Genomic DNA, 27,587 nt, shown 5'->3' on the forward strand with positions numbered 1-27,587 from the left:
TCCCTTACTAACCTAGTCCGCTGACAGATTTCCCCATATCTCGTCACCTATAAATCCAGAACATTGGCATTTATCATCCAAGGGGCTTTATTGTAGTATTAAATATTTGTACTTCTGATGGAGACTTTAGTAATTGTAATGAAGTAGTGCTAATGCATTTGGAAAGTAATATGAACATTTTGAACACTGTCCTTTAAAAAGTTATGTCAGATCTAACACTGGGGGTAAACTATGATCATTATTAGGTAGTGCTCAACCCTGCACCAAGAGAAAAAGAACTGCACTATGTCAAAAATATCTGTAATTCTGATGTATACAACAAATACAAAATAGTTTTTTTACATAACAGCACTGAAAGAATATTAAATATCATGAAAATAATGACTTTTTCAAAACATGAGTAATAACTTATATTACAGTCTTTTACCTGTACCTTATCTCAAAAAATACTGAACAAAAATGCGTAAGTAGTCTTATGCCTTTCAGAAGCCACTGGAAACGATGAAAGTTTATGTGCATAACTTTACTTTCTAAAACAATGTCAACTATCTTCTGGTGTCATAACTTAAGGACACAGTTTCAGGCACGAGGGCGACCACCTCTGGCATCTTTCACATCAAAGAGCTTCCGAACAAAGTAAACTTGCAGGGTTGTAGTACATGTTATGAGCAGAATCTGTGCAATTGACCAATTCTGAACATAACTGTTGTTATCCAGGAGAAGATTATAATCACGCGATTCACGACTCCGACTGTGATACTGCAACTGCAGCATCTCATTTATATTATGTTCCACCTTCTTTATAGACATCTGCAAAAAGAAATAAAGTTTCTGAATACCAATACAGTGTGAGTAAGTAATGCTGACAAACATGACCACATTATAAAGGACAGAAGTCAGTAATTCTTGTATTAATTTGCAATCAATGTTAATTGGCAAGTTGAGCAATTGATGCATCCTGAGACAAGTGGAAATGCTCTTAATAGTTGCTAGAATACTACTGTTATTACTGTTACCAAACAAACACAAACAAAAACACACACACACACACACACACACACACACACACACACACACACACACACACAAAATTGAGGAAGAGCGAGGGACGTGGGCTAATAGTAATCTACAGTGGTCTTCCTCTTGATCTTTTTTGCCTTGGAGCCTCAATTCATTCATTTTCCTTGATATTGTATCATACGTCTTTTTTTATATGTCTGTATCACTTAAGCTTTGCTTATTCCATTTGTTCCTTACCGTCTCCCTGATCTTATAATTTCTTATTCTGCCCATCCCAGCTTCAGTGGAATTTCATTTTACATGCCTACCTCTTGCTTAAATCCCTTTCCTCCAGTGTCCAGCTTTCAGAAGCATAGGTCAGGGTAGGCACATAGGAATGATGTAATATTCCCTTGATCTTCATACTAATCCTGACAATTCTCAGAAATGCTACTGCTTGCCTCATTCTCTCATTGACTTCATCATCACTTCTATTACACTTAAAAGATATTCAAAGCTGTCAGTTTTTTTTCACATATCAGAAAGATTATTCTATTATTCCTCTCTCTCTTTCTCACATCAAATTACATATGATATAAACCAAACACCTCTCCCCGCGTATCTACGGTACTTGCTGGTGAACTTCATCTTTCTTATTCTCCTAAACTGGCTAAGACAAATGCATGTCTTTGTTTTAAACTCATTGTCTGCTTTGTCCAATCTGTTGCCTTATCTCCTGCTTTAACATTGTTTTTATTTCCATGTGAATTTCTTTCATCTTGTCAACTGATTAACAAAATCAATTAAAATGAGAAATTTTTATGCTGTAAGAGTCTTATCTGATCCAATACTGGGAATGAAAGTATCTCTATAGCCAAGTCATCTACAGTTCATTTCCAGAAAAATGAAGAGAGGTGATTCAGAACCATTTACACCATATCACACCTAATACCACACAAGGAGGGAGGAGGAGATTCATGTTTAACATCCTGTTATAACAATGCACAATACAGGGTGAACCAGAACTCCGACAATCTTTCAGAGATTGTTCAGGGATACCATCTGAGTATTTTGGTACAAGTAATAGTGTAATTATGATTTATTCAGTTTGTACCACAATCAGCTTTGTTTCTCTGAATATATGTTCTCAAGAGTGACAAAGCCTGTAATATACAATACCCAAAAGGTACAACACGAAGTACTGCAGCAACCCTTCTTCACAAAGGGGCTGTGCTGTGGTTGCTGCCAATGCAGGACCAGCTCTGCATAGTGTCACAGTGCCACTCTTCTGCTGCATTCCGTGAACCCATAAATAAGGAGCATATCAGCCAACTCTTCCATCAGTGAACCTGACCATAATACTACTGTTCATCACTGTTGACACACAACTATCAATGCTGAAAAACAAAAGAAAGAACAAAGCCATACTGAATTCTAACTTGTGGCCAGAATGTTCAAAAGGGGTTACTGTTGTAAAAAAAAGGTACCATGAGTGCACTGCTGCGCACTATTTTTAGTGCTCCAAAGCTAATGGGGGAAAAGTTAAATTTATCTGTTGCTGGAGTCTTTCTATCATCTCCAAAATGTAAACTGACTGCATGGCTGCCCTGATCAAGTTCTCAACAGTGTAACTACCTTTTTTTTTATATGATTTGAGGGCTAGAAAGTTCTTCATGTCATTACAATTAAAAACAACACTACCTGTTTAAAAACACAATCTGCAGTCAACAAGACAAAGGCTATACATGTTGAAACTTCAATCAATTTTATGTTTGACTTATAAGTGACTGGTCTTCCTGTAACAGTGGCACAATAGCAGATGTAACACATTAACTCTGAATGCATAATCAAAAAATCCATTTCCAAAGAGACATAGCTCCAAATAACGAAAACTTTCAGAAAATACAAAATTTGCATAATCCAGTAAATTGTCATTCCCAGAGCCATTTTTTTCTGCATGACACTACTTTTATACTCTACACACAGACACAATGGATTTAAAAAAACCTGCTTCTTTTGATGTAGAAGATAATGCTCTTTGGGTTTTAGATTTCAGTCACTTTACAGCAGAACCAGACAATGTCTGTATACTGCTATTAAAAATAAATATACATTTAATATGAAATACCAATTGCAGTTTACATAACTTGTAATATTGTTTAATTTACTGTACTTGAGAAAATATAATTACATTAGGCAGAAAATGCTAAAAAAGAAGTGGTTAATTTCATACAATGGGTAAATAACCATTATTTGTTAGGAATGGCTCTCATTTGGATTGAAAATAACTTGCAATAAAATGGGTCTGCACACACTCCACAATTTATTAATTTAGTTAAAAAGTGACTCATAATATCCAGCTTCCAGAAAGTATAAGTATGCTGCAATAACTAGCACAATATACTAACCCCACCAAGTGTTCACATGAAATATGGCACTGGAAATTATCACCATGATTAGCATTCCCTCTAAATTTTGCGGTTTTCTGTACCAGGATAGTGTTGTTAATAAAAATGTTCTGTTGTGACTTAATGTTTTGTAGTCTTCTCAATGGAATTTCACTGCCTGCCAAGTCAATCATTCTTGCAAGCAATCACATCTCCGCCCATTACTCTTCTGTTATTTTGATGGATTATATGGCCTCTTTCTGGTATATTTATAATATTTTCTGTAATTTCTCCCCCAAATGCGACCATATTACAAATAATTCACAAAATCTGCACAAACTTAACAAATCAACACCAACTGTGCAGCTAATGGTCTCCTACGCACCAACAATGAAGTGTCAAATCTATGATATACCAAGCATGTGACTTAGAAAAATGTTTCTACTAGCTGCAAAAAATGACACATTTCCAGATACCATTGTAAACAAGATAAACACCACTATGAAAATAAAAAAAAACAAGCAGCACAACAGAAAAACATCTAATTGGACAGAGAGTCTTTCTTTCTCACCCTGTACGGTAAGTCTCCCCTGACCCATGGTTCTGAGTGACTTTCCCGAAATCTGCTCCTTTTCCTAGACTCTCCAGTGCTTTTCCTTCTCCTTCAATGCTTCCACCTGAAGACGGAGCCACTGGCTCTGAAAGCTTGGCAGTTACAACAGTCTTTTATGTGTGTGTTCTGCTGCCGCTTGGTGAGTAGATTTTTATCTATCCAATTAAATAATTCAGAAAAACATCTAAGCAACATTTGCCAGCACAAACTTAATACTGGTATGAGATGGGATGTGTCCGTTTGGAAATATGCTCTTCAATTATGCACGGAGTTCCACATCACATACTATTGAGGAAAGCAACACCAAAGGTATTAACTTATAAAATATGTTCTGGAACACTGGTACACCACCACAAAACAGGCTAGTAAACCAGTCAGTTGTATCAAATGAACATTCTAGAAAAATCTAATCAATTATGAGACACAATTGTTGGCAAGTACTCATCTTCAGAGGCAAAATGTGTAGTACTGCCAACAGAAACGCTTTCAGTTTTATGGATGTCTTTCATTAATACTAATAAAATAGCCACTACTATAAAAAATTGAAAAGTAATCCCCCACATGCTCACATACCAGCTGAAATGGAGCTGATTAATTTACTCTGCATTTCACCTGCTAAAATACTACGTATCCAATGTGAAATGTTTTGGAATTTATACATCTCAGAGCAGAATGAAAGTGAAATGATGTCTACTACTACCCAGAAAACAGGAATATAACGCAAACATGTGATTCATCTTTTAGGTTGGGTGTTATTTAAACAATGATTTATATTCAAACAGTACTGATTGGAGGCAGCTAAAATACACTCCTGGAAATTGAAATAAGAACACCGTGAATTCATTGTCCCAGGAAGGGGAAACTTTATTGACACATTCCTGGGGTCAGATACATCACATGATCACACTGACAGAACCACAGGCACATAGACACAGGCAACAGAGCATGCACAATGTCGGCACTAGTACAGTGTATATCCACCTTTCGCAGCAATACAGGCTGCTATTCTCCCATGGAGACGATCGTAGAGATGCTGGATGTAGTCCTGTGGAACGGCTTGCCATGCCATTTCCACCTGGTGCCTCAGTTGGACCAGCGTTCGTGCTGGACGTGCAGACCGCGTGAGACGACGCTTCATCCAGTCCCAAACATGCTCAATGGGGGACAGATCTGGAGATCTTGCTGGCCAGGGTAGTTGACTTACACCTTCTAGAGCACGTTGGGTGGCACGGGATACATGCGGACGTGCATTGTCCTGTTGGAACAGCAAGTTCCCTTGCCGGTCTAGGAATGGTAGAACGATGGGTTCGATGACGGTTTGGATGTACCGTGCACTATTCAGTGTCCCCTCGACGATCACCTGTGGTGTACGGCCAGTGTAGGAGATCGCTCCCCACACCATGATGCCGGGTGTTGGCCCTGTGTGCCTCGGTCGTATGCAGTCCTGATTGTGGCGCTCACCTGCACGGCGCCAAACACGCATACGACCATCATTGGCACCAAGGCAGAAGCGACTCTCATCGCTGAAGACGACACGTCTCCATTCGTCCCTCCATTCACGCCTGTCGCGACACCACTGGAGGCGGGCTGCACGATGTTGAGGCGTGAGCGGAAGACGGCCTAACGGTGTGCGGGACCGTAGCCCAGCTTCATGGAGACGGTTGCGAATGGTCCTCACCGATACCCCAGGAGCAACAGTGTCCCTAATTTGCTGGGAAGTGGCGGTGCGGTCCCCTACGGCACTGCGTAGGATCCTACGGTCTTGGCGTGCATCCGTGCGTCGCTGCGGTCCGGTCCCAGGTCGACGGGCACGTGCACCTTCTGCCGACCACTGGCGACAACATCGATGTACTGTGGAGACCTCACGCCCCACGTGTTGAGCAATTCAGCGGTACGTCCACCCGGCCTCCCGCATGCCCACTATACGCCCTCGCTCAAAGTCCGTCAACTGCACATACGGTTCACGTCCACGCTGTCGCGGCATGCTACCAGTGTTAAAGACCGCGATGGAGCTCCGTATGCCACGGCAAACTGGCTGACACTGACGGCGGCGGTGCACAAATGCTGCGCAGCTAGCGCCATTCGACGGCCAACACCGCGGTTCCTGGTGTGTCCGCTGTGCAGTGCGTGTGATCTCGCAGTGTCCGGAGCAAGTATGGTGGGTCTGACACACCGGTGTCAATGTGTTCTTTTTTCCATTTCCAGGAGTGTAATTAACAAGCACCTTTCAAATTTTTTGTTTTATCCAATCAAAATTGGTGGCTCCAACTCAAGCAGATGTAATCCAACAATACTAAAAATGTGTATAAAATGTACCACTGTATTATCTAAACATAACAGTAAGGGAAGTTCTGTCAGAATGTAGATAATATAGGAGCACAGGAGAACACTCACTGAAAGTGTTGAGTCGTCAACAGGAACATATAAATGAGAACGAGAACTTTGCTAGGTTTCAGATCGTCAAAGGATTTCTTCTGAATGCTAGTGAAGTTTCCAGTTTCTCTCGTGTGTGCCTGTCAAAGAATAAACAGTTCTGCTACTCAGTAAGTGTTTCCCTTTACTCACGAATTATTACCATTGTACTGTCGCGAAAGATGTGACAAAATCATTATTGTGAAACTTTCTAAAAAGATGATCAAGATAATAAATATAGTTACTCTGTAGAAACTTAGGTAACATTTGATCAAATCATTTTGTGATAATAGTAGTTACATAAGAAAGCTAATAACCTTGTGGATCACCTCTAACAACACCATAAAGACACCTTCTATTACAGTAGGTTCAGGTAAATAAAATAGTTAAAAATCACAAATTCAACTGTTCCGAGACTTAAAATAACCTGCTATACATGAGCTACTGAAAGTCAACCTGGTTTTGGCTTTTACAGAAATGAGGTTCAGTTTAGTGCTTGAAATAGTAAAAAAAAGTTGTTTTTATTAAATTATGAAACTTAAAGTACATTAATGAAAAGCTATGTTGGAGAGAGACCACTCCTGTTACTCTCGCAAATGGAATAATTTGGCTATAGGATGTGCAATACATGTTATATCAGCCCCCTGGACTCAGTCAATCATGGGATCTCAATGCAAGACCATGCAGGCACCGAGCTTTAGACTTGCCACTGTGCCAAGGAGGTACCACATATATGGCAAATTGGGGAAAATCACTGCCACCAGAGTCAATTCTAATGGACAACAGTATTCCCACGACATGAGTTGTTGGCAATTACTGCAAATTGTAAAAGCACACAGACAAGGGACAGTGCTCTAAATCACTTGCCAATACAATGTTTGACAAGATACCACCACTCCACGCATTTACCTCCACTTTCCATGCATCACAGGACAGAGACCAGCCTGAGCACATGGCTAATAGTCACTTATCATGTAAAAAGGTTTGTTTGCTCTCATAAGTCACAGCACACATTGATACAACAATTGTACTGTAAAACTTCATCAGAAACCATACAAGATGATGCATAACACTTGCCAACAGAGTACCATTCAAGCACATATGAGGGTATACTCATGTGGAGAAAGTTTACACAAGCACAAAAAATACAGTGAAAGTAAGACACCCTAGTTCCAATAGGTAAGGGGTGGGTAGTGGCTGACATGCAAAAGTTACTGAATACTGCTTACATTAATAATGAATTCTATGGATTTATGTGGCTGTTTACCTCAAAACACTTCAATGTGTAGTGAGAGCTTATTTGAATTTCTCCCACAGGTTTGTATTACAACCAAGCCCTTTCAGCAACACATCGGAGACAATATGTATCAAAGGGAAAATTCAATCGAGAAAACTATTTCGAGACAAAACTGCTGGGAAGTTCTTATATTCTGCTGATAGACACCTATAAAAGTAAAAGAACACTGCACTACCCTAGTAAAAAAAAAAAAAAAAGGCTCTGAGCACTATGTGACTTAACATCTGAGGTCATCAGTCCCCTAGAACTTAGAACTACTTAAACCTAACCAACCTAAGGACATCACGCACATCCATGCCCGTAGCGGTCGTGTGGTTCCAGACTGAAGTGCCTAGAACTGCTCGGCCACACCGGGCGGCCCTAGTTTTCACAACTGTTAGTTCCTTTCTCAAGAAGGAGATAGGAATAGGTTGTGTAAGGTTAAAAAGGATAGGCAGGTCACTCGGACTCCAGGACATAAATGACCCCCTGTAATGCCGATTACATCTGGTTGCATTCTCATAATTTCATGTTCTTTAGGAGTGACATATTTTGGGCTGTAACATCTCTCAAATAAACTTACCGTGAAATTTTCCACACTTAAGTTCATTTCTTCCATTTCCTTGGTGAACTTATCCCATTGATCATACCTGCAATGAAATGAAACAGTGCAAGAGTGACATTACAATTACATGGAAAATTACAACAAGAAATTTTTTAAGTTGGTAGAAGTGGTACAGATTCTCCGTGTGCCAGACAGTTACATTTTAAGTCAAACTACCACTGCATTCTGTAAATAGGAGTGAACTTGAACATAAAACTTTGGTGTGCCGAATATACAACATCTGCGGGTGCAACTAATGATATTAGATACTGGAGTACAATTAAGGATAAATGAAGAAGTAGAATGACTTCTCATTGTGAAGTGCGTGGTACCTTTTTTTACCCTCAATACAGAAACGCTATATGGATCTCACTTCTGTACTTCGATAAGTATGAGAATAAGAAAACTGGTACCAAATGCTGATGAACAAATAACTACAGGGAGAACAACATTGCAATTGGTAGATGGCAAAGAGGAAGCCTTGATTTATTCTACTTTGTAGTAGAACAACTTCATCTAACTTTTATTGCAACTACCAGCAAATCACATTTCTTCCTATTTTCTCTTTTCCTCTCCTTATTCTTTGCCTCCCCTCCACTCAGACCATTGGATACCCAGACTGTACTTTCCTTATTTATAAAGAAAGTAACACATCAGAGTCCTCCTCTTTTTTCTTGACAAAGCAGGTACTCTAAAAATGCACTTAATGTTTGCCCTACTTCATAGGTTTTGTATTACAGCTATTCCCTAGTTTTGAAATAGTACGGCTTTTGATGGATGCTTTATTTGGTAGCTTCCCAGTCAATGAGTGTAACCAGCACTCTAAACAAAATTTTTATTTTTTACTTAACTTCATGGCTAAGGACTTAAGTAGAACAAAGTTACTAATACACCGCATATATAATTAATAGGATGACATTGGAAGCAACTTGGGGGAGACCAGCATACCTACCTTCATCATAAAACCATATACTCATTATTGTCTGCTGTCTCAGACTGACACACAGATCCATTCCACACAGATCCATTATCACTTTGCCCTTTATTGTAAACATTCTCACATGCAAAATTAACTCAAAAACACACATCATCCAAACAGGCCTTGGAGGCCCAATGGTACTGACCAGCTGCCATGTCATCCTGCCCTTACGCATCACTGGATGCAGTTGCAGAGGGGGCCGTGGGCAGCACACTGCTCTCCTGGCCGTTGTCAGTTTTTGTGACTGGTGTCACAACTTCTCAATTAAGTAGCTCCTCAACTAGCATCACAAGGGTTGAGTGAATCCCGCTTGTCAACAGCACTCAACAGACCCACACGGTGACCCATACAAGTGCTAGCCAAGCCCAGCAGCACTTAACTTCGGTGATCTGACGAGAACCCATGTTACCACTGTGGCAAGGCCGTTGGCAATACTGGAGGCAAGTTATTCGAAAAATCTACTCTAAGTACTGACAAATATCCACTTCTCATAAAAACCACTGATACACTGATCACCTCAGTTCGTCATCCTCATAAATCTGGCAATTTTTAAATGAGCACTCCACCATTTGACTCTATTGTTGTTTATTTAGTTACAACCAAGGTTTCGGCCTTTTATACTATTTTCAAGTGATTGAGTTTATGTCATTAACCTATATTGCAGGACATCACACTCAAAATTGACCACAAATTAAGAAAAAATATTTTACATTTGTCATTTCATGGCCAATTTTGAGTTTTATGTACTGCAATATATGTTAGTGACATAAACTCAATCACTTGAAAATGGCATAAAAGGCCAAAACCTGGGTCATAGTTAAATAAACAACAATACAGTCAAATGGTGGTGTATTCATTTAAAAATTGTTGTAATACTATTGCTCAGCAACATCAATAACTGATCTGATAATGTTAAGCAAATCCAAAAACCACATAACCCACAGAGCTATTTCATTTCTGTTCATCTAAGATAAGTGCCACCACTAAATACACGTGGCACAACCAAATAAACCAAACCAACATCTTCCACCTTGTGACTATGCAAAAATGATAGTATAGGCGGCGTCCCGGTCTAAAGTGCACTTATGGTATACTAATCTCTTTTGCTATGTGCTGTTGTTGGCATTTGGGTTCCATCGCTCATAGCCAATCAGGTGATACCATATAATGCCCAATGAGAATCACTGACACTAATTGACTCCTTTCAGCTGTACATGCATTGATTTGTTTTCAACATGGAGAGTGGGAAGAAAACTATATGTGCTGATAGACTGGCCTGTAGCAAAACCTGAGGCCTAGGTAAGGTCGGAATGTTACAAACTGGTTATGAGTGACAATCGCAATGAATCTCAACACTAAAACACAACTGTCATCATTGACATGTGTCATAGCCCTGAGAGATACATTTATCATTGCGATCACCTTTATTTGCCTGATTTCTGATTTCACTGAGAATTCTGATGATGTGATTAAACTGAGAACAAAATACCTGCTAACTTTAATTATGAACCATAGGAAATTATGAACAAGCATCTGATCTGCTACGGACAACTGACTCACAACTGTTTGTGTTAATTTCCCATTACTCACCACATCAACACTTACAAACAGCTGGAGGCAACAGAAAAGCTGCAGTACACCACAAGTGCAATTTTACCACAGCCTTTAATGGAACATACTTTTCAGATGATGTGTGAAACTACATATTAGTAGTGACAAAAAAGACCTGATACATTTAAGAAGAGTGTGTCTGAAAGTAGTTAAATAACTACTCTAGACACAATGTTCTTGAAGTAAAAACACACTATCATCATGGTAATACTGCTTCAGATAAGGCATGCAGAAGCATACAACATGCTATGTAACTAATATGCAAGACAGTACTTTCAAGTGTTTCCCCATCTTCTTATCAGAGTAACAAAACCAGCACAATGCTAAAAACAGGAGTGTATAACTCCTGCCTGTCTTATCTGAAGATGAGCCTGAAAGGACTCAAAAACTAATTCATGAAGGTAAGGAAAAAATGTCATAAGTAACGAGTCATAATAGCTACCTGTTTCACATAAAAATTGTACATATACTGTATTTTACTATTCAGCTTTCATTCCTGATGTTATGACATCTATCAAAATTTCTGCATAGATTATCATAAGAATGTGATTTTTCCCACTATTTGTTGTTTCTTTAGGTATAGTAAGTGTACTGCTGGATGTCACAAGGTAAACAGTGCAATTGTTAAGCAAAAGCTAAAAGCAGGCAGTCTTACACTCTTAGAGGAGATGCTACTAATAATGACAGGAGGTTATCATCACACATCTAATTAAATCCACAAAGAGAAAGTGGAAAGAGGCAGAATACCACTTTTAGTTTTAACAAGCACTTGCTCACCTGATAACTGTGATGTACAGGTTGACGAGCTTAGCTGCAAACCTGGAAAACTGATTATCAATGCAGACACTATAGTATCCCCCTGTGGATGTTTGTTCTTGATACTCTGCACTAGGTCTCCATTGATATGGGTGAACTATCTGCCCATTTGGATGCCTCACAGCAAAGCCAGCCATCCCATCACCACCTCGTAGTACCTACACAAAAATCAATAAAAATAATTCTTTACAAGAAATAATATGCACTTAAACAAACATGTGAAACAGCAATAATTCCTGAAAAGACAAACACTGATGTGAAATTCTAATACTCATAATCTTACTCTCTTCATTAACATGTTTTATGAAGTAGAGAAAATAATGATGGGTTAATTATTATAAGCTACTTCAAAAAGCTTCAGTAACAATTAATTATAGTTACAGGTATTTTAATGTATTCCTTTTGTGCTCAGAAATATTAAAGATGAACACTGAGTGCATTTAGCAGAAAAAGTTTTTTCCCCCCCTCTCTCTCTTTATGCTGTTCAGCTGCTGTATGTCTACTACCCACTCCTTGACATTTCTGTCAGTACACACAAAATTGCAAAGCATACATCATTTACTTATAGAGGGTGTTTGATTATTATAGTCACAAATGAAAGGGGCAAGTAGAGGACAATGAAACAGGCAAATAATCCTAATAAACATGAGTCTGGAAACCACTGGTTTCCCCAATAAGACATATTATGACTGAGTAAATGAACATCTTATAACAGAGAACATGAGGGGCCAAACTGCAGCTATGCACTTGAGAACAAACACATTATAATAAGTGTTGCATGTGGCCACCGTTCATGTGAAGGCAGGCTTCATCACATCTTCTCACAGATGCTCGTACACATTCAAAAATCCCAGGCATGTTCCATATGCGTTGACAACCACTCATAATGCATTTTCACACTTCATTGATACTTTCAACAAGGTTACATTCCACCAAAGATTTTAAGTATCAATCCAATGGATTCAAGTCAGGGGCCTAGGACACTATGTTACTGGCGAACCATAACCAACACACTTGTTGTCGAAGATTCCATGCTATGTATTAGCAAACAGCCACGTGAAAGCATGCTGGTGCACCACTATGCATGTATCATTTCCTTGGAATCATACAGAACGCCATCCAGACAGACATTAACAGTATTGTAACACTGACATGACTGAATTTGTGTTTGCATCATATTGGGGAACCACTGGTTTCTGTACCTATGTTTACCAGGAATTATTTACTTGTTTTACTGTTCTTTACTCCCCGTTTTGTGTGTACCAATAATAGTCAAACACCTTGTATATATTATTAAATACCGAGTTCCATTTACAATGAGTGTTGATATTAACTGTGCTACTAACTGGAGTATCAGTAATGCTAGCTAGATAATCAAATGACTGAGTATAGAACTCGATCTTGGACAAAAAAAGAAAAAAAAATCCACAGAGAACTTAGTAAGAAGTTCACACAGTCCTTGGTGTGGCTCAGTGTAAGATAACAATCAAAGGTACAAGGTTCATTCCTATTATGGTCCGTAAGTTTTCTCTGGCAACACTTTGTTAATGTGGAAACTGCTAACTTGCCCTGTGTTTCAGAGTCAATGTTAGACTGTAGGTCTCTTCTTACAGATTAGGTCGGTCAGTTCAAACAGAGGAATGCACAGACATATCATTTCCAAGTATATAGTAAGGCACTATTCAAACCAACTTTCAGGATGACAGCTAGTTACCTCAGAAGAGGTCCTGACACTTTTTTTATCATGTGCTTTACATAATGTTCTTATTGCTTGCTTTTGAAATATAAATAGTTCACTTCCTCCGACTGCCTTGCTCCAGAAGGTGATTTCACAGGAAAGTGTTTCCTCATTATATGACTGCAGAAACAGCCACATGGTGATTTGTTATCCTGCACCAAGTACTTCAAAGCAGGTGAAAAAAGCAATGTGTTCCTAACGCCATGTGCTCCCGAACCTGCCTGTGACTGTGAATTCTGTAAGTCTGTCACAATAAGTGTGCAAATGATACATTGCACAATTTACAGACACAGGTGAAAGCAAACACAAGCAGTGCCTTTCATGTACACACCCAAACATACATTGTCAAACAACAGAAAATCATCCTTCCTATCCCTTCCACAGCGCTATTCTGCCACCCATTGAACATACACAATATCCTCATCCACTGCTACACAACACCTGCTCCCAACCCCTTGTGCAAGACCAGTCCAATACATCCTCCCACCACCACTTACTCCAGTCCAGTCACAAGCATTACCTATCCCATCAAAGGACTACCTGTGAAATTGGCCATGTGATCTACAAGCTATGCTGCAACCACTGAGCTGCATTCTGCATGGGCATGATAATCAACAAGCAGCCTGTCCCCATAAATGCTCACCGACAAACTGTGGCCAAGAAAGAGCTGAACCATCCCACTGCTGAGCATGCTGCCCAACATGACATTCTTCATTTCAGTGACTACTTCACAGTCTGTGCCATCAGTGTTCTTCCCACCAACACCAGCTTTTCTGAAATGTACAGGTGGGAACTCTCTCTACAATATATCCTACATTCCCGTAACTATCCTGGCTTCAATCTTCATTAGTCACTGCCCTTACCCCTCTACCCCTTCCCTGTTCCCGTTCCAGCATCACACAGCCCTCTATTCCTGTATTCCACTAAGCCACCCACAGTTTTTTTACTTCTCTCCTTTTCCGCTTTGCCCCCCATCCCTACCGTCTAACCTCCCAACTGCATCTAGGTGCCCTACCCTCTCTCCACCTCATCCCTATATGCTCCCACAAGCAGCACTTTACTGTCCCCCACCCCTACCCTGCTATCCCACACCTTCCCCGCCCCAGCCTTCTCCTTACCCCCATTACCCAGTTGCTTCTCTCTCATGCACTGCTGTTTGCAGTCTGGATTCAGCACCCAGAGACTAGGGGTCATGTGTTTGAATTATGTTGGTGTGTGTGTGTGTGTGTGTGTGTGTGTGTGTGTGTGTGTGTGTTCGTGCCGAAAGCTCACTTCTTGATAGTCTTTTCATTGTGAAATGATAATTAAATCGACGCCCTAGCCGCATACAGGCGATGATATATATCATTGGGGACATGTTGAAAATGTGTGCCCCAACCAAGACTCAAACCCGGGATCTCCTGCGTACATGGTAGACACTCAACCCATCTGAGCCACTGAGGGGACAGAGGATAGTGCGCTTGCAGGGTCTTATCCTTTGTATGCTCCCCGTGAGACCTATATTCTCAACATGTCCACACCACTACATTTGTAGTGCACCTAATAGATGTTTGCCCATCACACTCATTACTCATGGCAGATTAATCTACCAAGTCCCGTACGAGCTGAGGCATAATGTGTGTATTCGCACAAGGTCAATGGCCGGGTAGCCACATTTTAACTATATATGAAGGTAGTATCTGTTCCCGAAAGAACAGATACTATTGATGACCGTGCAGCTTCTCTAGAATGAAATGATAATTAAATCGACACCCTAGCTGCAAACAGGCTACCCGGCCATTGACCTTCTTGTGCGAACACACATGCTATGCCCAACTCGTACGGGACTTGGTAGATTAATCTGCCATGAGTACTGAGTGTGATGGGCAAACATCTATTAGACGCATTATGAATGTAGTGGTGTGGACATGTTAGGAATGTGGGTCTAACGGGGAGCGTGCAAGGGATAAGTCCCTGCAGGTGCACTATCCTCTGTGACCTCGGTAGCTCAGATGGATAGAGCGTCTTCCATGTAAGCAGGAGATCCTGGGTTCAAGTCCCGGTCGGAACACATTTTCAACACATCCCCAATGATGTACATCAACGCCTCTTTGGAGCTAGGGTGTCGATTTAATTATCATTTCATTCTAGAGAATCTGCACAGTCATCAATGGTATCTGTTCTTTGAGAAACAGATACTAAGATACTACTTTCATATCTTTTTGTTGTGCTTATCTGTGATTCAGCATCTCCATGATATGGTGGGTAGCAACTACCCTCTCAGTAATATTGACACATATATTTTAGTTTATTCTCACCACAGCCAGTCAACAAACTGCATTTCAATTGGACCCTGAAACAACAGCAAAACCCATTTCAGTAGTAAATTATGGGTTCTTAAGATCTGTACACACAGGGTGGTTTTCACCACACAAACCACCTCAAGTACATGACACACACACAAGAAGCTATGACAAACATTGTTATGTTGCATTCGTTTGATGCTTTGGGTTTTCTGTAGTCAATTTGAAGTGACGTGTATCTGAAATTATCCCACTCAACAAACTGAGCAACCTGTAAACAGAATTTCTTTCTCATTTCAGCAGAACCCCCGATGCATAAAAGTTTCCAAAGCAACATTTAAATGACAACTAAATTTCAGTAAGATTATTCCATAGAATGTGCTTCAACTGTTCATAAAGAGCTCAATCGCCTGGTCAAAGTAAGACTTCTGAGTCATTCCATGTGAAAGGTCCCTTCATAATAAAAAATAAAGTTTAAAAGATCTTAAAGTGTGGCATATCTTTCTGTAGCCAAAAGGTCAATGAAGCAGAAACTAATCCCAGTTTTCATTGTATCCTGGCCTGAAAGGCGTAAAACAGTTACAAACTTACTCTTGGTGTTAGGGAAAAAAAATGTAAAATTTAATGTGAAATGTTGGCAGCCCTACAGACTAGTGTCTTTGAAGTTGAATGTCCATGTGTTGTGCATATACACTCTGGATAATTGTGAAGCTGTAACTATGATTTTACATTTATAATACAGGTAAATAAGCTCTGAATCTTAAAAAAAAAACAAAATACAGAATTTCTGTCACACCCGCAGTACAGAAATAGACATTTATTTGGTTATCAGTTTAGTTTCATGTTATGTAAAGTTGAAAGTTTGTAAAAGTGAGGTTAGTAACATGGGCTAAAACTTTGAATTATAATATTCTTTTTGTAGGAACACTCTATCATGTCAAGAAACGTGTTTCGGGTGTGACATGTCAAAGTGTTATAGCTGTTACCATGATACCAGAACTTTGTAACAAGGAAATTTGACTGTAACAACAGACACAGTTATTGTTATTGTTGATATTATTGTTGTGATTGTTATTATTATCAACCAGCTGAAAGTATTATTCTTGTAATTTATTATAGGACAAGCATATCATCCACTGAAAGGTGCCACAAGTTTAGGGAAAAACTGAAGCAATCTCCAATTCAGTATCAGGCAATGTTAGAAAAGAAACGCAAAAGAGATAAGTTACAGAGAGAAAAAAATAAAGCTGCCTTGCAGGATGATCAAAAGAAACATAAACTTAAATGTATGGAAGATAGGGAAAGACAAAGGAGGCATCAAGAAAAGAATAAAATTTCTGCTCAAACTCCCACTTCATCTTGCATTTTGTTGCCCTCTAAATCATATAGTTCCAAAAGATCACTTGGGAAGGTGGTAAACAAGGTGATGAAAAGCTTACCATGCAGCCCAAGGAAACGAAAGAATGTAGTGGCAAAGCTGTTCAACGATGAGCTGCCTGAAGTTGCAAATAAACTTAAAAAAGATATGTTCAAGAAAGGGAGTAAGTTTCTCAGTGCAGATACAGAAAATAAAATTAAGAACTTCTACCTTCGTGATGACATAAGCCGAAAAGAACCAGGAAGAAAAGATGTGGTTAGTGTCAAGAACCCTGAAACTGGAGAACGAGAACAGAAACAGAAGTGTTATATGATGATGACAATATCTGAAGCATATGAACAATTTATTCTTGAATATCCAGAGTGTCAGATAAAAAACTCAAAATTCTTCTCTCTTTGTCCACCTTTTGTATACCCTGTATCATTTATGCCACATAATGCGTGTATTTGTCGATACCATGCAAACATACTGTATTTGGTCGACAGTGTTGCAAGAGAAACCAATAAATTTCCAAGTAGAGCACAAGATTTAGTTAGCATTCTTGTTTGTGACACAGAAAATTATAAGTGTATGTCCAGTGCCTGTGAAAAGTGTAACACTTTAAATGCGAAGAGCCTTGTTGATGAAGAAGTACTGAACAATGAGCTTGTATGGACTCAATGGAAAGATGTTGAAGGTCGCCCTCAGCGTATAGAAACAGCTGGGACAGTTCTGAATGCCATTAAAGAAATAGAAAAACGGCTTCTGGGATTCAAACTGCACTGTTAGGTTAAGAAGAAGCAATCAAAGTACTCTGAGGATGCAAAAGTAACTTTCAGTAATCATGATTTGGTTTTGCAAGTTGACTATAATGAAAATTATATTTCTGTTTGTCAGGATGAGATCCAGAGTGCTCACTGGCAGCAACAGCAGACAACTATATTTACAGCTGTGGCCTGGATTAAAGATGGCACCATACGCAGCTATGCCATTGTTAACAATGACTTGTCCCACAATAAATATTCAGTTTGGACAATGCTTAAGCTGCTTTTTCAGGACCTAAAGAGAGAATTTCGTTATCTTCAAAGAGTCCAATGGTTGCGCAGCGCAATTCAAGAATCGCTTCACATTATCAAATGTTACATATTTACAAGCTGACTTTGGCATTACTGGTGACTGGAATTTTTTTGCTAGTTCTCACGGTAAAGGTGCAGTTGATGGCATTGGTGGTACCATGAAAATAACAGTGCGGAGAACTGTAAAATCACGGGGGGTTACTATTAACACTCCTTATGATTTTTTACAAGTGTGTCCAGGAGAAACTGAAAGGGATTACAACCCTCTACTTATCATCTGAAGAAATTAATTCAGCAATGGCTATGTTGGATGATCGTTGGAAAGGCGTACAGCCAGGACTGCACAAACTCCATTGCATTATAGCAGTTAAAGAGGGAGTTATAAGGGTTTCTGCTACATCTGCCCAAGAGATTACAACAGTGATATCACTTCATAACCATGAAAATGCACACAATTCGATGTGTAGTGTTGATAGTGAAGAATCCTTGAAACTTAGTATAGGAGACTTTGTACCATCAGAGTTGACTGTCACTGGAAAGTCCTGTTTGAAGAAGAAATACTTTGCAGAAGTTCTTCAAGTTAAAGAACAAGCTGAGCAGGTTTGCTGAAGTATATGCAACCCAGAGGGAAATGCTGGATTTGGCCCACAGAAGAAGACATATCTTGGGAAAATATTTCAGTAATCTCCCAGAAAGTAAATCCACACAAGCTGTTGAATAACAGGGGACAATTTGTTTTTCAGTAGTATTGAAATAGGCATAGTTCTCTCTTGTTTAGGTTTTTATCATTTTAACATAATAATCAAAGTATTTTCTTGCTGTTTTGTTTTAAATTTCACTCAATAATATTGACGTATGTGTGTGTCACACCCGCAACATGAAGGAAAAAAATATGTTGTCTTTTGGAAGTGTCTGTGAATAAAAGTTATCATATCTTGTATTTTATTACTCCTTTCTTCACTGTGTAAAAAATTATCAACCATCCTGATTCAGAAGTAGAAGACGAAACAACTAAAGAACACGGCTATGTGCAAATGAAGGGTAAAGTTTTGTCACGCCCGCAACACTTCACAATTTTTTTTTAGCAGGTTGAGTGTAAAATTAAGAGCTAAAATTTTTACAGGAACTTAATAACATGCTATTCTATTCACTAAATTAAAGTTACTCTGACACCTGAAGTACAAATAAATATAACTTTACGCGTGAAAAATGTGACAAAACGTCACACCTGCAACAGTGGAATGACCCTTCTGTAACACATTCCATCCAGTATTCTAGTAGGTCCCAGCATTGTTGTCCTTCATCAGAGGGTCACAGCAGCTGTCAGCATATGGTCTCTCCCAGATACATACTACTTGCCTAAAATGTAAGTCACTGCTCTTCAAGAACTGGTTTAGTGGAAGAGTATTTTCAGTTGGATCTTGCTGCAGCATCACAGAAATTTGGCTTGTGCTGATATTTTAAACTGTATTTCAACACTGCTTCCGGTGCTACAAAGAATGCATGAACTCCCTCAATATTATATTTTCTGGGACAGCTAAGCATAACTTCCAACTGCATAACTTCTAACACATAGCCTTGTCACCAGTTTCGGATATCCTTCTTGGTACAGCAGATTGGACTAATTTGCAACTTACAGGAATGCCTGTGCTTCCATGTTGTTGATTTCAGTGCATTTAATGGCACATTTAGTACAGTGGATGGTCATACCAAAGAGTCAAGTACTTCAGGAATATTTTTGGAAAGGAAAGAGTCTAGCCAACAAATTAGCTACCTACTTATAAAGCATTCAACAACTTCTGACAACGTGCAATATTAACTGTATAATAATCAGTACCCAACAAACATTAATTACAATCTATGATACAATAAATTTGTGTAATTGTAACACTGTTGAACGAACTACAGAATCCATATACCATTTGTCCATATGCCACAATTCAAATACACATTCAATCACAGAGATAGTGCACGATACCACACACTTTGCACTACACTGTTGTAGTTGTTGTTGTGGTCTTCGGTCCAGACTGGTTTGATGCAGCTCTCCATGCTACTCTACCCTGTGCAAGCTGCTTCATCTCCCAGTACCTACTGCAACCGACATCATTCTGAGTCTGCTTAGTGTATTCATTCTTGGTCTCCCTCTATGATTTTTCCCTTGATGCCTCTGAACATGTCCTACCAACCAATCCCTTCTTCTAGTCAAGTCGTGCCACAAATTTCTCTTCTCCCCAGTTCTATTCAATACCTCCTCATTAGTTATGTGATCTACCCATCTAATCTTCAGCATTCTTCTGTAGCACCACATTTCGAAAGCTTCTATTCTCCTTTTGTCCAAACTATTTATCGTCCATGTTTCACTCCATACATGTCTACACCCCATACAAATACTTTCAGAAACGACTTCCTGACTCTTAAATCTATACTCGATGTTAACAAATTTCTCTTCTTCAGAACGCTTTCCTTGCCATAGCCAGTCTACATTTTATATCCTCTCTACTTTGACCATCATCAGTTATTTTGCTCCCCAAATAGCAAAACTCCTTTACTACTTTAAGTGTCTCATTTCCTAATCTAATTCCCTCAGCATCGCCCAACTTAATTCAATTACATTCCATTATCCTTGTTTTGTTTTGCTGATGTTCATCTTATATCCTGCTTTCAAGACACTGTCCATTCCGTTCAACTGCTCCTCCAAGTCCTTTGCTGTTTCTGACAGAATTACAATGGCATCGGCGAACGTCAAAGTTTTTGTTTCTTCTCCATGGATTTTAATGCCTACTCCAAATTTTTCTTTTGTTTCCTTTACTGCTTGCTCAATATACAGATTGAATAACATTGGGGATATGCTACAACCCTGTCTCACTCCCTTCCCAACCACTGCTTCCCTTTCATGCACCTCGACTCTTATAACTGCAATCTGGTTTCTGTACAAATTGTAAATAGCCCTTCGCTCCATGTATTTTACCCCTGCCACCTTCAGAAATTGAAAGAGAGTATTCCAGTCAATACTGTCAAAAGCTTTCTCTAAGTCTACAAATGCTAGAAACGTAGGTTTCCCTTTCCTTAATCTATCTTCTAAGATAAGTTGTAGGGTCAGTATTGCCTCACGTGTTCCAATATTTCTACAGAATCCAATCTGATCTTCCCCAAGGTCTGCTTCTACCAGTTTTTCCATTCGTCTGTAAAGAATTCACATTACTATTTTGCAGCCATGACTTATTAAATTGATAGTTTGGTAATTTTCACATCTGTCAACACCTGCTTTCTTTGGGATTGGAATTATAATATTCTTCTTGAAGTCTGGGGGTATTTCACCTGTCTCATACATCTTGCTCACCAGATGGTAGAGTTTTGTCAGGGCTGGCTCTCCCAAGGCTGTCAGTAGCTCTAATGGAATGTTGTCTACTCCCGGGGCCTTGTTTCGACTTAGGTCTTTCAGTGCTCCGTCAAACTCTTCACGCAGTATCATATCTCCCATTTTATCTTCAGCTATATACTCTTCCATTTCCATAATATTGTCCTCAAGTCCATTGCCCCTGTATAGACCCTCTATATATACTCCTTCCGCCTTTCTGCTTTCCCTTCTTTGCTTAGAACTGGGTTTCCATCTGTGCTCTTGATATTCACATAAGTGGTTCTCCTTTCTCAAAGGTCTCTCTAATTTTCCTGTAGGCAGTATCTATCTTATCCCTAGTGAGATATGCTTCTACATCCTTACATTTGTCATCTAGCCATACCTGCTTAGCCATTTTGCACTTCACGTAGATCTCATTTTTGAGACGTTTGTATTCCTTTTTGCCTGCTTCATTTACTGCATTTTTATATTTTCTCCTTTCATCAATTAAATTCAATATTTCTTCTGTTACCCAAGGATTTCTATTAGCCCTCGTCTTTTTACCTACTTGATCCTCTGCTGCCTTCACTATTTCATCTCTCAAAGCTACCTATTCTTCTTCTACTGCATTCCATTCTCCTGTTCTTGTCAATTGTTCCCTAATGTTTATCTGAAACTCCCTACAATCCCTAGTTCTTTCTATTTATCCAGGACCCATCTCCTTACATTCCTACATTTCTGCAGTTTCTTCAGTTTTAATCTACATTTCATAACCAATAGATTGTGGTCAGAATCCACATCTGCCCCTGGAAATGTTTTACAATTTAAAACTTGGTTCCTAAATCTCTGTCTTACCCTTATACAATCTATCTTAAACCTTCCAGTATCTCCAGGCCTCTTCCATGTACACAACCTTCTTTCATGATTCTTGAACGAAGTGTTAGCTATGATTTTGTTATGCTCTGTGCAAAATTCTTACAGGCTGCTTCCTCTTCGATTTCCTAGCCGCATTCCATATTCATCTACTATGTTTCGTTCTCTTCCTTTTCCTACTATTGAATTCCAGTCACCCATGAACATTAAATTTTCGTCTCCCTTCACTATCTGAATAATTTCTTTTATCTCATCATACATTTCACCAATCTCTTCTTCATCTGCAGAGCTAGTTGGCATATAAACTTGTACTACTGTGGTGGGCATGGGCTTCGTATCTATCTTGGCCACAATAATGCGTTCACTATGCTGTTTGTAGTAGCTTACCCGCACTCCTATTTTTTTTATTCATTATTAAACCTACTCCAGCATTACCCCTATTTGATTTTGTATTTATAACCCTGTATTCACCTGACCAGAAGTCTTGTTCCTCCTGCCACCAAACTTCACTAATTCCCACTATATCTAACTTTAACCTATCCATTTCCCTTTTTAAATTTTCTAACTTACTTGCCCGATAAAGGGATCTGACATTCCACGCTCTGATCTGTAGAACGCCAGTGTTCTTTCACCTGATAACGACGTCCTCCTGAGTAGTCCCCACCCGGAGACCCAAATGGGGGACTACTTTACCTCCATAATATTTTACCTAAGAGCACGCCATCATCATTTAACCATACAGTAAAGCTGCATGCCCTCGGGAAAAATTTTGGCTGTAGTTTCCCCTTGCTTTCAGCTGTTCACAGTACCAGCACAGGAAGGCCGTTTTGGTTCGTGTTACAAGGCCAAGATCAGTCAATCATCCAGACTGCTGCCCCTGCAACTATTGAAAAGGCTGCTGCCCCTCTTCAGGAACCACACATTTGTCTGGCCTCTCAACAGATACCCCTCTGTTGTGGTTGCACCTACGGTACGACTATCTGTATCGCTGAGCCTCCCCACCAACGGCAAGGTGCATGGTTCATGGGGGGGCGGGGGGGGGGGGGGGGGCACTACACTAGCTACTTATTTTTGAAAGAGATGCATCTGGATACTGCCTTAGTGTGGTGCCTCTACATCACAACCAAATGTATTTTAATAACATACTCGGAGTTACAGAAATAATATTTCTAGCCATTATCTTTACAATCCGGAAAAAGAATTCAGAAGTTTCTTGACTATAGCATCAAGTTCCATTCAAAATAGCTGTGAACAACAAGATGCTCCTGACGATTTTTCAGTCTCACAGCAGTCTCCTTGGGGGTGTAAAACTGTTTAGACCACAGGAGCTGGCATTAATCAACTACAAATGGAGCACTGTGTTTCATTCGGCATTCTGCATCGTTATAACGCCCAATGACAAATATTTGGACATCTAGCTAGAATTCTGTTGTCAGGTAGGTGATCTGCCTCTTGTGGAACTCACAAACCTACAATTAAATGCTCATCACATCACAAACACAATAATAGAGTACCAAAGCCTGTGGCATGTTAACACAACATATATGACATTCTAGCTACTGCTCACAACAATCAGACATTTCGGATTTATTTCTCCTTCATGATTTCCTAAGTTTCAGTCAAGGTATTCCTCTCTCCTCCAATAAATGAGATAAAGTTGTCACCCCTGCAACATATCAATTTAAGATCATGGCTCTCATTCATAAAGTGCAGTGGAAAGTGGATCGTACTGAACAACTTGCAAGGGGAGCCTACTCACTAAAGAATGTTTAAAGGATAACCAACCGATAAGCATTCTGCAGCATTTTCCTAACCAATGCTGCACCAGGATTTCATACCATGATAATAATAGGGCTCCTGAGACCATGTCAATGTGGATATTGACAGCCTATTTCTCTATTGCATGTGCCCACTGGTCTTGGATAGATCACTGCTTGCACTTTGAGCATGTACATGTTCTTCAAGGCAGTAGACACCACAACAAATGCTTTCCAAAGGATTATCATGAGTCTTCCATAACTAACCTCAATTATGGGTTTCACCTCTCCATACAAATTATGACATTTGTTTTCTTTCTTATTCATCATATAATTGCATAACTGAATAATTCTTCTAAAGATTCAGTGCAGAGATGATAAAAGACATTCAGGTAGTGGACTGCAAATCAGAACACAGCCTTATGAGTACTCTCTGCACAGTGCATATCAACAGGAAGAAACCACTGTAAATTCCACATAGGTGTCGGCCGGACCTGCAGTGCAACAAAAGTCTGGGACTGCATTGAGCATTGGGTTATCTCTGCCAGTGTCAATGAGTGTCGGTGATGAAAAGTGGGTCAAGTGTAGGAAGTATATGGAACCACACGGATTATAAGGTTGGGTCTTTACTTTTTACGTCCAATGAGTAATATTACAAAATTAATTCTCGTTGATATTTCAGTTCGTCCTTGGCCTGCTCTAATATTTCTGCAACAAATTTGTATTACTATTCTCGACGACACACTCATGCCAGTAAACCAATTTTTGCCACCTCCCTCTGTTGGGTTGAAGATATCAAATACTACGTTTTTTTCGCTAGGATAGAAACTTAAATCAATAACTCGAAAGAATACACCAAAATATTTTTCTTATTTTGCATAACTTCATGGGCAACATCCGCCAACACGTTTTAGAACTATCCATATGGTACCCATTTATTTTATAAAATTTAAGTATAAATAACGATCAAATTAGAAAATTTACTGTTAAAGAATTAGGTTGAATCGATAATTAACGTTCCTCTCAATAAAAATGGCACACTCACCTGAAAACTAACATAAAATGTTGCACCGGGATTCACGTACTGGAAATAACAGTCTTCCTTACCAGCGTCTATGTGGACTTTATAGTCCATCGCTACTGCCGGTAATGATTCGTACCATGGTACGGTGCTTTCGGCGTGACACTTCTCTCTTACGTTGATAACATCAAACACAAAAACAAGTAGCGTATAGTATACCAGGCGCATGTTTACGCACAGATGTTTACGTCAACAACTGAAGCTGGTTGACACTTACAAAGATATTCCGTGTAGAAAGTAGATACGACACGACTGCTACCTGTATTTACCGCTACACTGTACATTGTCGTCTTCTGAATAATAAAGTATTAGGATTTCATCGCTTTCATTAGTTGCCCACTCGTGGTTCACTTATAAAAGTTTACATCAATATTCGAACTTTTTGGAGTACCTGGATGAAACAAAACTTCCAAATTAAATTAATTTTCACGCAGATTTATATTTGCAACAGTTCCTCTATTTTTCCCCTGAAATGATCTAATAACTTACTTTAATGACATTAACTCAACTTTTTGTACTTGTTACATTGTTCTTCCTTGGAAGGTCGATTCACACTTGGCGGAACGAAACGAGAAAGAAATTGTAATTGAGCTACTTGTAAACGTCTATGATGTTAGTACATACATAATCATACGTATGGTTAACATATACAGTTACCACCCCTCCAATTTTCGTTGGTTGTCCTAGAATTTAAAGTACTGTCTAGGCGTAGGATCCTGGATAAAGGGACTCGGACAACTTTTATCCCGTCCTGTGCAAATTTTCAAACGAAGAGAAAAAAATGATGTGTGAATCTCCTTTCCCAGTCGCCATATATGATTCAATATGCACATTGGCATGTTGAATGAGGGATTATTGGGTAGTTAAGTTACGAGCGCGTTTAAAGTACACTTTCAGGATTTTAGAATCAGAAAGGATTGGCGTTCGGAAAAGATGTTTCGTCATTCCCAAAGGAGCCCATTCCCGGTTTTAAGGGAGAGGGAGCGCCCCCTCACCGCTTAAAAAAAAAAAAAAAAAAAAAAAAAAAAACAGAGAGAGAGAGAGAGAGAGAGAGAGAGAGAGAGAGAGAGTAGTCAGCAGAAGAGCTTGTGTGAAGTTTGGAAAGTAGGAGACGAGGTGCTGGCAGAACTGAAGCTGTGAGAGCGGGTCGTGAGTCGTGCTTGGGTAGCTCAGATGCGGCGGCTGGCACGGTAGCTCAGCGTGTTCGGTCAGGGTGCTGCGTGCTCTCTCTAATTAAAAAACTGAGTCAAGAAATTAACGATCAACCTCAACGGATGTCTTGTGACGTCCGCCCAGACCAAATGAAACGAACTCTATCGAAAAAAAAAAGATGGTAGAGTACTTGCCCGCGAAAGGCAAAGATCCCGAGTTCGAGTCTCAGTCCAGCAAACAGTTTTAATCTGCCAGAAAGTTTTATAGTCAGGTGTTTTCTTTCAAGAAAATCGTTTAAAAGACAGTGTTATGCAAATTTTTAACTGGTGAGGAACTGGAAAATTTTCATGATTACTTACACGTCGCCCTTCATACTCCAAAATATTAAAAATTTACCATATCCCCAAGTCTAGCCCTTCCCCCTCCCCCCCCCCCCCTCCCCACAGCAAACTATAGTATGAGCGCCATTGGTCCTTCCTCTAATGAAGAGCATATTTGGCACACACAGAAGAATCATATCATTTTTGTGTCTATGGAACGAAAACTGAATCTAATCTAATCTAACGTTTCATCTGTTCCAAAGAAGAAAGTGTTCAACAAAGACTGGTTAGAAGACAAAGAATTTTCCACATTTTTGATGAAAGAAAGCGACTTCACAACTAAGTGTATTATTTGCCCCTCGCGTTTTTTATAAACTTTGAAGGACGTAATGCTATAGTGGATTACCAGAAGACACAAAAACACATTCTGCGAAAACAGCAGTGTCTTAAAAATAAAACAATTACAATTTTCTTTGTGAAGGAACATATGTCTGAATAAGATTCCGTGATCCACGTGGTGATGTTGCATTTGTTACACTACTGGCCATTATCATTGCTACACCAAGAAGAAATGCAGATGATAAAAGAGTATTCATTGGACAAATATATTATACTAGAACTGACATGTGATTACAATTTCACACAATTTGGGTGCATAGATCCTGAGAAATCAGTACCCAGAACAACCACCTCTGGCCGTAATAACGGCCTTGACACGCCTGGGCATTGAATCAAACAGAGCTTGGATGGCGTGTACAGGTACAGCTACCCATGCAGCTTCAACACGATACCACAGTTCATCAAGAGTAGTGACTGGCGTATTGTGATGAGCCAGTTGCTCAGCCATCATTGACCAGACGTTTTCAATTGGTGAGAGATCTGGAGAATGTGCTGGTCAGGGCAGCAGTCGAACA

The 27,587-nt window shown here is 39.5% G+C and overlaps 1 protein-coding gene across 1 annotated transcript; it reads right to left on the reverse strand.

Annotated features, from left to right (window-relative positions):
• Nucleotides 1-281: 281 nt before the first annotated feature.
• On the reverse strand, nt 282-25,422 carry LOC126473874 (transmembrane emp24 domain-containing protein 5). The gene is made up of 4 exons (XM_050101205.1): nt 25,166-25,422; nt 11,659-11,855; nt 8,271-8,337; nt 282-810 (listed from the first exon to the last, which is right to left on the reverse strand). Exons 1-4 carry the CDS (start codon nt 25,367-25,369, stop codon nt 580-582), a joined length of 699 nt encoding a protein of 232 aa, XP_049957162.1. The 5' UTR covers nt 25,370-25,422; the 3' UTR covers nt 282-579.
• Nucleotides 25,423-27,587: the final 2,165 nt, after the last annotated feature.

This window comes from Schistocerca serialis, chromosome 4 (assembly GCF_023864345.2).
Source record: "Schistocerca serialis cubense isolate TAMUIC-IGC-003099 chromosome 4, iqSchSeri2.2, whole genome shotgun sequence".
Classification (NCBI taxonomy): Eukaryota; Metazoa; Arthropoda; class Insecta; order Orthoptera; family Acrididae; genus Schistocerca; species Schistocerca serialis.

Bases quoted from the DNA above. Each gene is read 5' to 3' on its own strand.
- LOC126473874 (XM_050101205.1), bottom strand. From the start codon at position 25,369: ATGCGCCTGGTATACTATACGCTACTTGTTTTTGTGTTTGATGTTATC. The intron at 11,856-25,165 runs GTGAGTGTGCCA...ATTTTTGTGTAG, and splicing joins CATTTTATGTTAGTTTTCAG to GTACTACGAGGTGGTGATGG. The intron at 8,338-11,658 runs GTGAGCAAGTGC...ATTTCATTGCAG, and splicing joins CTGTACATCACAGTTATCAG to GTATGATCAATGGGATAAGT.